The 14548-nt window shown below is 51.5% G+C and overlaps 3 protein-coding genes across 3 annotated transcripts; all 3 read right to left on the bottom strand.

The window, feature by feature from the left end:
• Positions 1 to 5452: 5452 nt before the first annotated feature.
• Positions 5453 to 6789, bottom strand: MIND_00562200 (uncharacterized protein; the record flags this gene model as incomplete). The annotated part of the gene is made up of 5 exons (XM_037362396.1): positions 5453 to 5616; positions 5668 to 5895; positions 5948 to 6072; positions 6155 to 6407; positions 6453 to 6789. 5 exons carry the CDS (start codon positions 6787 to 6789, stop codon positions 5453 to 5455), a joined length of 1107 nt encoding a protein of 368 aa, XP_037220317.1.
• A 159-nt stretch (positions 6790 to 6948) lies between these two features.
• Positions 6949 to 7991, bottom strand: MIND_00562100 (uncharacterized protein; the record flags this gene model as incomplete). Its single annotated transcript, XM_037362395.1, has 3 exons — positions 6949 to 7113; positions 7171 to 7320; positions 7374 to 7991. 3 exons carry the CDS (start codon positions 7989 to 7991, stop codon positions 6949 to 6951), a joined length of 933 nt encoding a protein of 310 aa, XP_037220316.1.
• A 4704-nt stretch (positions 7992 to 12695) lies between these two features.
• MIND_00562000 (uncharacterized protein) lies at positions 12696 to 14264 on the bottom strand (the record flags this gene model as incomplete). Its single annotated transcript, XM_037362394.1, has 2 exons — positions 12696 to 13028; positions 13080 to 14264. The coding sequence occupies 2 exons, from the start codon at positions 14262 to 14264 to the stop codon at positions 12696 to 12698; spliced, it is 1518 nt and encodes a 505-aa protein (XP_037220315.1).
• Between the last annotated feature and the right edge of the window lie 284 nt (positions 14265 to 14548).

Here is a 14548-nt window from a genome sequence, read left to right as displayed (position 1 = left end):
AACTCGTCATCTTCGCGGAACACCGCTCTAACAGGTATAAAATCTGTCCATTTTCTCGGAAACTCACTCGTTTGTAGTCTTCTAAGTTCTTGTGGACTCGGAGCAGGCGCCGCACATCAATGTCCACTTTTGCTGACGGTTGGTTGCCTCCTTCCTATGTCGGCTGTACTCAAGCATTTGTCCTAGATGTCGACAGTCTATTCGAAGGGGCCGGCGACCTCACGGTCTCAGACATTGAAGCCTACCAAGCGAGGTGGGTGCTCTATCTCTTTATTTCTTCTTGCTCTCATGTTGGTGAAGATGTTCCCTGCTGCACTGGCCGATCCGCACCACATACCCTACTTCTCCGTGGAGTCAGCAGCCGAATGGATGACCGGCCAGGGCTTCGTTCTCTGGCAAGACTGCGACGCCAGCAGACCTGCCTACTTCCTGCCCGAGAATGCGAAGTTGAAGCACTTGCAGGCATACCGAGAAGCTGTATGTGCCGATTATACTGCCTAGGAACCCTGACTAATATTTGTCCAATGTAGGTGATTTCTCCGCTGTACATCAAGAACCCGTTCTTTGATCTTGGCCGTACACGGGAGTGGGTTGCGCAAGCCCCTTTCGATGCTTGGATGCGACTCCAACCGCAGCCCAAAGACAGAGGACGGTCATTGTCTCGTTCCAGCCCATCTTCGGCCCGTTTCCCTTCGTCTCGAGGCACCAGCCCACCGTTCTCGTCGAGCAGTCGCGCTCAGTCGATTGCTGCGATGTCTGACTTTCGTTCGCGCTCTGTTTCGTCACGCGGTGCCTTTTCACGGCCCACATCACGTTCTCCAACACCTGAAACCGCACCCTTTTCCCCCAGCATTTCCGTGCATCGCTCACAATCAATTTCTTCTCGTGGCGCTTTGTCACTCCCCGTGTCGCGCTCTCCATCGCCTCAGGCGACACGCGGCCTCTCGCACCAGCGCGTTGAGCGGGGCGCTATCTCGCTACCGTCGTCGCGTTCTCCATCGCCTCACCAGGCTGTAAAGCCCGTTAAGTGTTCGTATGTCCTGATTTCATACTATCTTGTGTTCTGACTTGTTTTAGCTCGTGGCAAGGGGAAAGGGAAGGCAGGGGTGAAGATCACCCGGGAGCTCTCTGTCGACAATCTCATCCCACTGACTGCGGCTCCGAAATCTTGGGATATTCCACGTGACGGGAGTGCGTACATTCTTGACCTGTCGGCGACTCCGCATGTCCTCCTCGACAAACACAGGAAGAAGCGTACAGTCGACGCTTATCTACGGGCAGAGGTCAGCGGACCGCTACATAGCTATATATTCAGTGCTTATCGTGTCTACAGGACCAAGACGCGTGGGATGGCTCCACGGGTCGAAAGGAGGGTGATGTATGGGTCTATGCGTTCGGTGGCAGTAGGGTACGTGCACGTCGAGTGCAACTAGGTTGTAAAGGGGTTTTGACATGCGAGCATGCATCCGATGAGCTGTTCCGAGACTGCGAGCGGTACGAACGGGATGACTCTGACATGCAGGAACTCTGGAGTCACGAGCTTGACGCCAACGAGAGAGAAGCCGGCTCAGTGTCCGCTATTATCTCGCGGTATGCATTTCCGTTTTCCGCGCGCCTCTTACTTCTAACTTGTATTTCAGTTTCTATATACGGGTTAGTCGCTCGAAATGTAAAAAGGCGGGATGCCCGGGCATTCCTATCCTTATTCCACTGCGAAATGTGGGTAGTCAATGACGAGCTCTCCCGCACTCACAAACCCAATAGGGCCCAAATCAATATGGGAAGATTTACTTTATTGGTTGTTCATGCTGGCATCCGAGCGAGCGGTGGCTGCATCGCTATTTTGCGGTGCCATCCAATGTTGATGAGGATGTGTTCAGATATGTGCTGGAAAATGAAGGCCGTCTACCCGGCCCAGCTACATCCGACTTCAACCGTCACTGTGTGCTTTCGGTGCACCCACGTGTCGGCTTAGCTCATTGTGGTACGTTCAAAGCCTGATGTTTTGTCATAGCTAATCTAGCACAGTATTTAGCCATGTTCTTAATGGGCAGATCCATGACGCACGGATGGTTCCCCATAAGTGTGACACCACAATGCTTGTCTTTGTCCCTGTTCGTCCGCCCCTCGACCGCCGCCATCGGGACTGGTACGAATGGCGAGATGAATACGAATACATGGCTATTGTGCAGGTCAAAATCGCGCATAGCCATCCAGTGCACCCCGAGACGAAACCAAGTGCTGACGACACTCGACGGCTTGACGCCGCAATCGACGCAAATCGGTGTCGAGAATCTAACAGTTCAAACATTGCTGAATGGTTTGTCACTTCGGCCCTTCAGTTTACAATCATTGATCTTCGTGAAAGCACAATCGACCGTCGCATTGTATGGGGGAAAGCAAGTCAGCGAGGTTAGTCCGGCATTTGCCGATGTCCGGAAAGTCCGGGATCGAATTGCGGAGCGCCGTAAAGAGGAGTTTCCGCGTGGAACTGGGTGGGAAGGTAGGCGGTTCTTTGTTGATCTCGCTCAACTGCCTCTGATTGTATTCAGGCGTGCTTCATTATATATCTACAAAAGAACGCGAGGTCCCCATTTCAGAGCGCTACGTTCATGCGGCGATTTCAAGGGCCGACTACAATATTGTGGTAACAATGCATCCCCAGCTCGCCCACTATATCCATAGTGTTTTGGCCATTGCCATCGATTATACATTCAAGCGCGTGGAGGCTTCGACGAATGGGAGGTTGTTGGATTTTCCGATCGGTACAAGTGCCGTGAGTGCATCAAGTCCCTTGGGTTTCGTCACAAGGTCTGACTGGTACCAAGGCATCGTCTTTGCGACTCTCTACTGTGACCGCAAGACCCGCCCTTCATATGCCCAACTTTTCTCCGAGTTCTTCGACACAATCTCTCGTGTCACGGCCCGGCCTTTTCGTCTCACGTCCATTTTTTCCCGATGCTGCGTGTCGAGTGATCATCATGGACGGTGAGGTGGCTCAAGCACAGGGCCTTGGCGACTTCTTAACTCGGTACAACGCACCCTCCATTAGTGGTATCAACGAGGCAGATCCACTTAAACTCATTCTTTACTGCCTCAAGACGTGTACAATACATTTTCAGCAGTGCGTATCATTCTACTATTGACACTTTCATGCTCAAATGGCCCCAATCAGCCATATCAACGAGCTTTCGCGTGCAAATGTCCCGCATGATATCATTTCTCGGCTCAAGTCCATCCTTGGTCTTGCCTCGGACGATGAAATTGATGAATGGCATCAGTTTTGTCGTGCGCAAACGATTCCAGCGGTGAAAAGTATGTGATATTGTGTTCTATGTCAACTAACAGATAGGGTACTCACAAATTCAAAGACTGGTATGCACAAAAAGTGGCAAACCCATGGTATCTGCCTTCGATCAACTCTTTTCTGTCGAAGATATCGCTAGATGACCACCGCATCACTCCGAGTACAACCAATCTGGCAGAAAGTGTGCATGCGGGCATGAACGCTGAGACGTCAATTCGCTTAGCGCTCTTACCAGGCATCCTAAAGTATGTGATTATGATTTAACATTGAAGCAATGCTAATATTTGACCAGGAAGAAGGCTCGCGACAACGCGCAAGTCGATCGGCTCCGACAAATTGCTCGGGATGGTGTCATGCGCAAACGCTGGAATGGCCCCGCGGAGCGCGAGAAGTTGGCTGCTCAGAGGCGCGAATGGGGAGCACATCAAGCGTACGACCGAAACGAGCACCTCCGTGCTTTTGACGACTTAACGGAAGAGCGCAAGGATGGGCAGGAGGAGTCGAAGCTATCGATAGCACGGGAGCGGCAGCTGCAGCAGGATATTGCAGAGCTTCAGGAGCAGATTGCGGTGGACAAGCGGCGAGACGATTTGAAACATGAGATCAAGGTTCTGCGGAGCGAAATTGCGGCCGAGAAGCAGGCCCGACGGGATTGGACGGCGCGTAGGCTTGTTATCGACGCGGAATTGAAGGATCTCCGGGCAGTGCCACTCAAAGGAGTTCAAATTGGTGGTCGTCGGGCGGTCACAAGCAACTCCAGTGGTGTGTCTCGTTTTGAAACCTTGTGTCTGAGTGGTCGCTGACACCCTCATCGTGATAGCCACTCCGAGTGATTCTATTGGAGCAGAATTCCTTTCCGAGATGGCTGGCCCGGCGCCTGATACTGACGACGGACATGACTTCAACGCCGACTTTATGCCCCGGCTAAATATGCCCGAAGACTTTGTGTCAACGCTGCCGGCGCCGGTTCCTCTCGACCCTGCGCTCGAGCCACCTCCGCCCGGAGGTAAGCTTGTGTCATCTGTTTTTTCTATCTCACCTGTTTTAGTTCTGAATGGCGCTGATATATTCGACTTCAGCAGCGCGGAGATTGACCTAGCAATGGCACCATTCGATCCGCCGATGATCCGACCAGATTTAGTGGCCAACGGGCCGTCTGCATTAGATGCCATGGTACGTGGATTGTATGCTTCAGTGCAGCTTGACTCATGTCAACCTAGGCCGTTGCTCCACCTCAGGCTACTCCGCTGTCCGGAAGCAACACTATTTCTCAGTTACCTGTGGTTCCCGCCCAGCCGGGCGCCGGGCCGGCCGCGGTCAGCGCACCGATTAACCCTGTATGCAAACCCCTCTCCACTATACGTGTATATTCATAGAGTCCAGACAGTGATCCAGTCTGACAGTCGACGTACAAGGGCAAATCCCCGAGCCAAACGCAGGGCTGACGATGATTTGCCCCCGAGTGTGGCTGTACCCAAGCGAGCCAAGACCGGCACGAAGGATCCATTGATCAACTGGGGCTGTGAGATCGACGGAGTCACATACCCATCGGCTCGTGAGGCGGCGAGGCAGATCCCGGAGAGATTCGGGGAGGCATTTCCGGGCTATGCAATGTATATTAATGAGCGAGTGAACAAGTAAACATTATCACAGTCCAACAAATTGGCGGTTGTGTTGATCACCGTGAGTCCCACTGTCTTAGCCCGGAGTAGGACTGGGACCATCAAAGTAGGACTGAGTCCTACTGTGCGAGTCCCAGTCCTACTATTCTTGTATATACTCCACCGACCGGCTGGAGACGCAGGCCAGCGCACCAGCTGCTGACGCCGATGCACGCCTCTTGTTGAACGATCTCGCTGACGCATATCCGCAGCTCACGATCCTCTGGATTCACGGCCGGGACTTCTTCCTCATGCGCAGCTGCACGGCCGAAGGCATGGACGAGCGTGTTGCAGCCGTGGGATACGATGTTGATGCTGTTAGCAAGAAGTACATCGACCTTTGGAATCGGCGAGAAGATTTCATTTAAAGGACATGGTAAGCGACGATCGATACAGACTCTTTTCGCAGTCAAGACTTGGAACTGGTTGCCTGTTTGTCTTAGGGCGGACGGGGAGCAATATACATGATTTCGGTCCTCAGTGTTTATGCACAGATCGACGGGCGCAAAACGAACAGGATGAGCCACAGTACAAAGATGCAGAAGATGTTGGCAGTGAGCTGGACCTGAGTGCCGTTAGATTCACGCATCTCAAAGGAATGCATGGGCTTGTTGACGGATGCGGAAGTCAGAACGATCGCATCTAAGTCTGATGCACCGTTAGCACTATAGCAGCTATACTGAGAAGAAGATCACAAACCAAAATACGCGCCGAGCTCGCCCGGAATGTTGGTTACCGTAACGGTGTGTTCGCGGTCGTCCAGATTTGCTGCGAAATACGCCAACGTGTTGTCCTTTTCGCATGCATGCGCAAACGCCCCGCCGCAGCCGGACACCCCGTTGTACAGAGTAGGTGGGCCACCATCGAGAGAAACGCTATAGAGCCCATGCCGGTCCGTCTTATCGCCGAAAATGAAGATCGCCGTCGCTGTCGTGCGTCAGCCCCATGCGTAGTCCACCGAAACCGGCAAACGACTCACCGTTGAACGTCAGGGACACAGAGGCGCCATCGCCGTTCGTATAGCGGGGAGTACCCGCCCGAGAACAGCGGGTTGTACACGTTCTCGGTCCAATCTCCGGTGTAAACAAGGCGCGCATCCGTTTCCTCCAGCGTCGTGTTTGTCAGGATCGCACTACGAAGATAATATGAGCATGAGATGAGAAGACGGTCGCAGGCTGGCGCGTACCCGGCTGGCGCAACATCCACCGTCGTCTTCACGAAATCGACCAACAGATCTGTCCCGTCCCATTTGGGCCTTCGCCCCAGATTCGTGACCTTGACCAAATGCTCCTTATACTCAAGCCCCCGTTGGTGGAACAGCAGATATTGTCCGATGTTTCGCAATGCGTGGGCGCTCCGGACATGTTTGGATGCATCGATATCCACCTCATACGCGCCATATTTCGGGCCCGCCGCCCCAAAGATGAAGAACTCGGACCCTGGCAAGTTTGTCCATGGGCTCCGCCAGCGTTTTCAGCACACACCTTTGAATTTGAACTCGAACACTGCCCCAGTAATGTTCGTGCGGTGGTACGTCTCGTCAAACCACCCGGCCAGCGTGGCGTTCGGGCCCGCAGACGGGTCCGGCGTCGCCCAGTGCGACTGGTTGGGATATGTGATCAGCGAGTCGAAGTCGTCGATGGTGAGGTTGAACTTGAGTGGGTGCTGGTGCTGGGCTGCCATTGTAAAGGGTAGTGTACGGTGGGAGGATGAAGGAGGAGCAAGAGCCGGCGCTGGGAAGGTGGGGCGACACGTCATCGCAGGCTCCGGGACGTAAGCAGGAGCAGGACGGTGGAGTAAAGGCGGCGGTAAATGTCCCATGATCGTTTTCATTGACAGGACCATGCGGCGAGGAAATCTCTCAATGGATTATGAATAACCATGCATTACAAGAGTAACAACACGTACTGATAATAGAATCCTCTGAGAAGAACTCGAAATTGAGAAACGAGCAATCAGCCACACGCGGTTTGGGTACACTCAAATGGCCCCAGTTTCGCGTACAGTGTGCTCCCACAACATCTCCACGTGCTCTTCATCCGCAGGCCAGTACCCAATATCGTCTCCTTTTGCGCCGCGTCGAACGAAATTGGCGGTCGTGTCCGTTGGAGAGAAGAGCGCAGAAAGGTGGTATTCAGCGCATGTCTGTTGATATGAGATAAGCCCCCCCCGATAAGCGGTCACTGAAGTGCAATATTTCACCTCTGGAGCCACCGTGAACGGCATCGACGCCATGGAAATGAGTGGCCCGAACGGCTTAAGCGGCCACGACTTCGGGAGCATCATCGGGGTGCGGACAAGGCCGGGGAAGGCATGCGTGAACTGAACGGTACGATTATGTGCAGCAAACCTCTGTCGCAGACCAAATAAGTGTGCGAGCTCGCAAAAGTACCATGACAGCTCACCTGCATCGCTAAATCCGTATACGTCGCCGCCACCGTGGCGGCTTTCACCGCCCCATAGCGCTTCTTCAGCCCGAGATCGTCCCAGTCAATGCTGCTGCCCGTCCCCGCACCAAGCACCGAGTAGACATGCGCTGGCTCGCCCGCCGCAGCCGCATTCTGTAGGAGAGGGAGGAGCGAATGGATGAACAGCCAGCGTGCATAGTAGAGCACAGCGAGTTTCTTGTCGATGCCCTCGTCCGTGGGGTCACAGTTGCTGAACACAGTGAAGAATCCCGGGGAGAGCACGAGGAAGTTGAGGCGGGGAAGGTCCGTGTGCTGCCGCGCAAGCAGTGTGGAGCACACATAGCGAACGTTGCCCATGAGCGACACGTCGCAGGGGAGGAACTCGTGATGGTGGTTGGCGACTTTGGGGAACGAATCGATGCTGACTCGCGCAGCGTCAGCGTTGCGCCCTGCGAGGAGGATATGGGCGTTGCCCTGAGTGTGGTGGGCGAGCCGCTGGGCCAGCGCTTGTCCGATGCCAGAGGTGCCCCCGACAAAGAGCGCGCTGGGTTTGAGGCGAGCGTGCTTGGATGCAAATGCAGCGTTGAGTTTGAGAGCTTGTGCGAGAGTGGGCATGACGGCTGAAGGCAAAAAAAATGACGTGACGTGGGACCACGTCATTTCGGATCAATCTTGTAGTCACAGTCCGTGACTCTTCCACTTAACAACCATCATGTCGACCACCACATTCGGACGAGCTATGGCTCGAAATCGCCTCTCATCTCCCGCCTGAACACCTCCAAAAGCTTCTTCGCCTGGACTGTCGGCTCAACCAGCTTATCCGCCCTCTGCTCTTTGCCCACCTCGCATTTTCCCGCACGTTTTCCATACGACCGGATATACCATCGCGTCCTGCATTCCACATTGGGCAGTCCCGGGTCGACTTTTGGCTGTCGGATACGATTGCGCCGCTGGTCAAATCGTGTCACATCGGCAGGAGAAGCCTTACCGCGGAGGACCTGGCGGTGCGGCTCCCAGTTGGCCCGGACTTCATTCTGCCCACATCGGCAGAGCTCCGCCTGCTTTCCGGTCGTCTAATCGGAAATATTGCGCGCTTTTCACACATACGCCATCTCAAGATCGATGACGAAAACCTTTCGAAAGCGGTGATCGCGGCGCTACACGGGCTGCCGCTCTTGGAGCAGCTGAACATCCAAAGCTGCGAGATTGAGGCCGGAGTTGCCGATCTATCGCTGTTCCCTACGCAAGCACCACTATCCCATCTCGCTCTCTCATGGTTTGAGCCTCCAGACCCAGTGAAAGAGCAGTTCTGGAGCTCTTTTATCAATCCCAATCACCTGGTCGCCCTCTCATTGAACACCAGCCTGGCATTTTGGCAACAAGACCTAAGCGTAGCTCCTGTTTTCCCGCACACACAGAAGGTCACACTTTTTCACAGTGCGGCCCCGCCAACATCTACGTTCTCCGCCGTATTTGCAAAAGCCTTCCCCGCCATACAGGATCTGGGCCTATTTCCTTCGTCTCCTGCGCCTCGGGCCAGTGATTCGTGGCTCCGCGCGCCTCACGAGTCGTTATGCGCCGCTCTTGAAACTGTAATCCGTCCTCATGCGAGCCAGCTGGTCCGGTTGCGCGGATTTCAGCACATCTTGCGCAGCTTCTCGGCACCCCCGTGGCGGATAACTCACCTTGGCCTGTCGCCGTTTGCCTTCTGTGACCTGACTTTCCTCTGGCGGGAGCTGCCGCGCTGTGCCAGCCTCACCCATCTAGCGCTGACCGTATTCGACCTGGAGCAACATAGTTTCGCTGCAACATTGCAGCTCTTCCCGAGTCTGGAGGTGCTGTACATGCATGGCCTGAACGCTTCACTCGTAGCTTTTCAATTAGATGTGCTCATCAGTTTAAGCCTGACCACGTTGCTAACATATGGTGATCTGGGAGAAATTGTCTGACAACATCATCCGCCTCCCGCCGAACCTTTCCTCGCTGCTTATCAGCACGTCGCGATGGTCGGTCGCGTGGGGCCACGAAATTGTTATGCATGTTGAGGCCACAGCCAGCGCCGCGCATGCCTTGCTTGAAGCCTTTATCGCCCGGTACCCGCAGCTGCATCTCCTCTGGATCCGCGGTATCGATTTCTTCATCATGCGTAGTTGCGAGGCACCGGGCGTGGAAAAGCGCATGGCGGCTGTTGGGGACTCTGCCAAATCTGTCGGGAAGGAATACATGCACTTCTGGAATCGACGTGCAGATCTTATCTAGGCTGACAAGGACAACTTGAATCGATGTTTATTATGCAAGTGTATGATCATGATATCCATAGCTGCTATATTTGATTGATAGATCATTTCGTGTCAACTTAACTTTGGGATCCTTGATCATGCATGGACTTCCGACAGTGCACTGTACTGAACACTAGGGCTCCTTGTATCAACATTTGTCCAAACTGTTATGACCTTCTATTATCTAACACCCTAAAGACAGTAAACAAATTATTCAAGTATTGCTGTTTCGGACTAATTGGGCACATATAAAAAACACTGATATATATAAAATAAGTAGTCTAGAGTAAATAATCTTTATCTTAGTCAATATTTGACTGTTGGACTTGTGACTAATATTAGTGCTGGCTATGAATAAATATATTTCTAAATATATTCTAAATATTATGAATATAATATGATCTCAGTGCAGACTTTGAACATTAATATACCTGCATATTATATGGATATATTATAAGAATATCCAATTATGCTCAAATATTTGACCATTCCTGGTTTTAGTAAAACATCTACTGTACTATTTTGATCAATTGATCCTGTTATGGTTATATTAACATTTTTGCCTGAAATTTTTGTGCCAGTCACAGTTTCTGAGGTCGCGAACTGGCCTGAGATGGAAAGGTTTTCAAAGACTACGGGGGGTCTGAGGAGCATGAAGAGATGAGTGGTTAGCCCAGAGAATAGACAATATTAGCCCAATGACTACATCCCGTAGGTACATACAGCTTTTATACAGAAAAGTATTAGGGATAGTGAGAATGGCCTGCATGCATGCTGTACTTGAGTGTGCATGAGGATGAAAGGAAATCGGGGGGCCTGTATCGGCCGCTTTTTTTTCACTAAAACCCCGATGTGGAAGGGTGGAATGTCCCGCTCATAGTTACTTACAAATACACGATTACTCACTTACTCTCCTATTCTTCCCAGTATTTAGTTGGCCTGTCAATCAGGAATAAATTACGCTTCCTTACCCAGAGCCCCATCGCGTCCGCGCCAGTGCTTTCGAGTGTCCCAACGAGGACAAGTGCCAGTGTACCTGTTTCCATTCCTACTCGACATTTCGACTACATTCTTACTCCTCGCCTACTCCTACTTCCTCCCTCTGCTCTTTTCCAATCATCCCCACGGCTGGACGACCTGTCACCAATATTCTGACGAACTCAGGGTCCCCGCTTGGACCCATTGCCACTTCTTCACCGATGTGAATCTTTTTCAATAACTTTAACTGAGATCATCAATGTTGTCCTCATATGACAGAGCTGTAGTAGCCATGTGAATATATCGAATCATAATATGCAACAATAGATCATCTATCTTATACTTGCCAACTTAGCATCACATTCACAATACTCCAGTATAGTAAGTAGGTGAATTCAACACTATCTATGCAATATCATATAGCCATTCAGTGTATATAGATAGTTGATTGTTGGAACCCTAGGACTCAAGTATATAAGCTACAACAGATCTACCAATGACCAATTTCTGTTGATCAAGGTATTCACAAACCTTTATTGATATTTACACTGTATTCCTCGGTGGATTTGCCTTATGATAGCATAAAATTATATATGTTACCTTCATAAGGTATTCCCAATCTAAAAAAACTTACATACTAGGCCTTATGTGGCATTTATTAGTGATTGCCTTTTTTAGAAGAGCAGTTAAAAAAACAATAGTCACTGTATTCTGTATCTTTGTATAGGTTAAGCTGTAGCAGACTATGACAGTAAGTACCTAACTATTGGCACTACCTAAATGAGGCCATTGCCTACAGGCATGTAACCTTTTTAAATTAGAAATATCTTATGAAGGTAGTACATGTGGTCATGTACTACAAAACAAAGCACGAAAAATGTGGAGACATATGTGGGGGTAATATGATTATATTTCCTCAAAGTGACCACCATGACAAATATTCTAGCAAATTCTATTGAGTGAGTCAAAAGAACAGTGGAGAAAGTTCCCGACGCATCACATGTTGGTGATGGTGGCGGAGCCTGGGCCGGCGCTGACATCGTTGTCTCAGTAAAGGCTCGCGTTCATATCTTCAACATAGCAGTGGTAACGCCAACCGGAGTTAAGTGTACCACTTCGGTGGTGGGTCCGGGCTAGTTGGGCCAGCCCTCTTGCAGAGCGCACTCCAAAACTCTTCATGACATCATGTCACATTTCTGATTCTATACTAAATTGCTACATGTTTAGCCTGAAATATGCTCTTGGATTGCACTCTGCAATGGGGGTTGGTTTAGGCGTCTGCTAAATTTATTGACATAGGGAATGTTTTAACCTTAATTAATGTGTATTCCACTGATTAACAAGCAATCACCAAAAAAAAAACCAAAATAATCTGAAGCTATGATCATTTAAGACATTAGAGAGATAACTTTTGGCGTCTTGATATTTCAAGTCTACTCACACCAGCTTTTCTTGATAGTTTCTCATCAACTCTCAAATATAGTTGCAATACCAGTACTTAAACTTGAATTCTGATTTTGCAAATTGCCGGACATTTGCCTAGTTAGACTGTTATAGTACTGCTATTTGAGAATGAATTCACTAACATTATGGGACTTGAGAACAATTATCAAAGGCAGTAATTAATTCAGTTACATTCCATTTCAGCCTATTTCAAAAAGTATTGATAAACATGTAAGGATTAGCACCAGAATTGAGCAAATCATACAACTATTACACTATGCCTATCAAAATTTCTAACATGGAAATCTTCATCTGTTGTTTGTGACCTGGAATTTTGTACAAGATATCTTGAATGTATCAGGATTGAAAGGATGACCATTTGCATAGAACACTTTATTTAATTTGAGTTAGGTGATGCTTAATAAGTAAAGTAGTTATATAGACCCTGCTAGGGCAGAAAGCAAGGTCAGACGCCGGAGACGGCTAATATATTATTGTGTGCCGTAAGTCGATGTACCTGTCTCTCACAGCATCAACATCATCGCCCACGGCCATGACGCGCTCGTCCGCCCCCTCTGATACTAGTACTCCGTATTCATATGAACTATTGCTTCGGACTCTAAATGAAATCGGCCTGCCGATTCCACAAGTCGATGTACTTGTCGCTAACCGCATCAACATCGTCGCCTACGGCCACAACCCCCTGCTCCGCGCAGTTGCGCATGATGAAGAAGTCCCATCCACGGATCCAAAGGAGCGGGAGCTGCGGGTAGCGCTCGACAAATGCACGCAGCAGCACAAGCGCGTCGGCGCCGGTCGGCGGGGCAACGGCCTCTGTTACGTCTCCAGGCAGGTCACGGTTGGACCGCCAGCGCTTCGTATTGATGAGCAGTGAGCGCAGCGTCGGCGGCAGAGTGAGGTCCGAGGACAGTGCTGTCCAAATCGACATTTGCTAGAAGTCGGGCAACATCAGCAGGGCATGTTTGGACGAGGATTTACGTACCATTGGAAGATTCAGGCCATGCAGGTAAAGCACCTCGAGCCGCGGGTATAGCTGTAGGACCACATTCAGACTCCGCGTGTCGACGTCGAATATGCTCAGCGAGAGATGCGTGAGCGTTGGGCAGGGGTCGAGGTCCTCGATGAGGTCGGAAAGCGCGCGAAATAGGTTTGGCGACAAGCCGAGGTGGCTCACCCGCCACGGTTCCGTGGAAAAATGGCGCAGGATGCTGTAGTACCCACGGAGGCGCACCAGTTGGCCAGCAATTGGAAGGAGCGCAGTGCGTAGAATGGGACACAAGGATTCATGGGGATTCCGTGTCCACTGGTCGAGTTCGTTTTCAGGCAAGGGGGATGCAGGGAAGAGGCCGAGGTCTTGCAGGGCGGGGAACGATTTCGCGAGAACGTGGGGCAGCGATGCAGCGGGGGCGGTCGCAAGATAGAGCAATGTGAGTTTAGTCGTGCGCCGGGATACTGGTGCCATTTGCGAATCCTGGAGCCAGAAAGCAAGTTGGATGTTCAGAGTGACAGCACGCAGGCTATCGGCGTTAAAAAACGCGCTCCAGAACCGCTCTTTCTCTGGGGCAACGGACTGGAACGCGGACAACTGCACGACGGAACGCGGCGCGTGTGTCACAGCCAGGGATAGATCAGTTGCGTCGTCTTCAATACGGCAGCCCGTAAGGTCCAAGCGCTCCAGCAGTGGCAACCCATGTATGCCAATAATCGCGGCCATCGATAGAGTTTCATCGTCAACCGTCAGCCGCCGCAGTCGGGTAAAGTGCGAAAGGCTTTCGACGAGTCGGAGGGAGAGGATACGGAGTTCGGTTGCCGTGGGGAGCACAAAGTCCGCACCGATCGGCATCTGCGTCGCAAGCTCCTCCGGGCTCAGCACACTGAAGGCCAGCTCGCACGATTGGACCAGCGGCGCGATATGATCGGAGAGCCAGAAGCCCAGCCGCTGCTGCCCGCTCTCGAACGCCGGGCGCGCAGGCAGGATCGGCGGCGTCGGCGACGCGCAAAACATCCGCGAAAAGGTGAGCTCGGCGAAGAGCAAGGGGCGAGTGAGCCGGCTCAACCGCTTGTCTAGCTGGTGAAGTGTTTGGAGGTGTGCACACGGAAGATGGGCGGCGATTTCGAGCCACAGCTCGTCGGGCACGTTGTCGGTGAAAAACGTGGCGGTGGACATGACGGTCAAGCGTGGGTGTGTCACGCCGTGGGAGCCCGGTGACTGCGAGTAATGCAGGATACGTGATCACACAAAAACGTAGTATTGATCCGAGATGACGTGGTTCCACGTCATCTTTTTTTCTTGGGCACTTCATTTCATTCTGCTCAGTAGTCACATAAAAGAGAAGATAGACATTTGCTACTTGTGGGCTAGGAAAGACCAGGCACAGCCTGCTCCGGGGCACGACGCTTAAGACAGCGCACCTGTCTCGCTTACTCAACAGGTGCTACATTCTTGGGCAC

This window comes from Mycena indigotica (assembly GCF_014461135.1).
Source record: "Mycena indigotica strain 171206Taipei chromosome Unknown Mind.scaff0005, whole genome shotgun sequence".
Classification (NCBI taxonomy): Eukaryota; Fungi; Basidiomycota; class Agaricomycetes; order Agaricales; family Mycenaceae; genus Mycena; species Mycena indigotica.
This window is presented reverse-complemented; position numbering and strand designations above follow the sequence as displayed.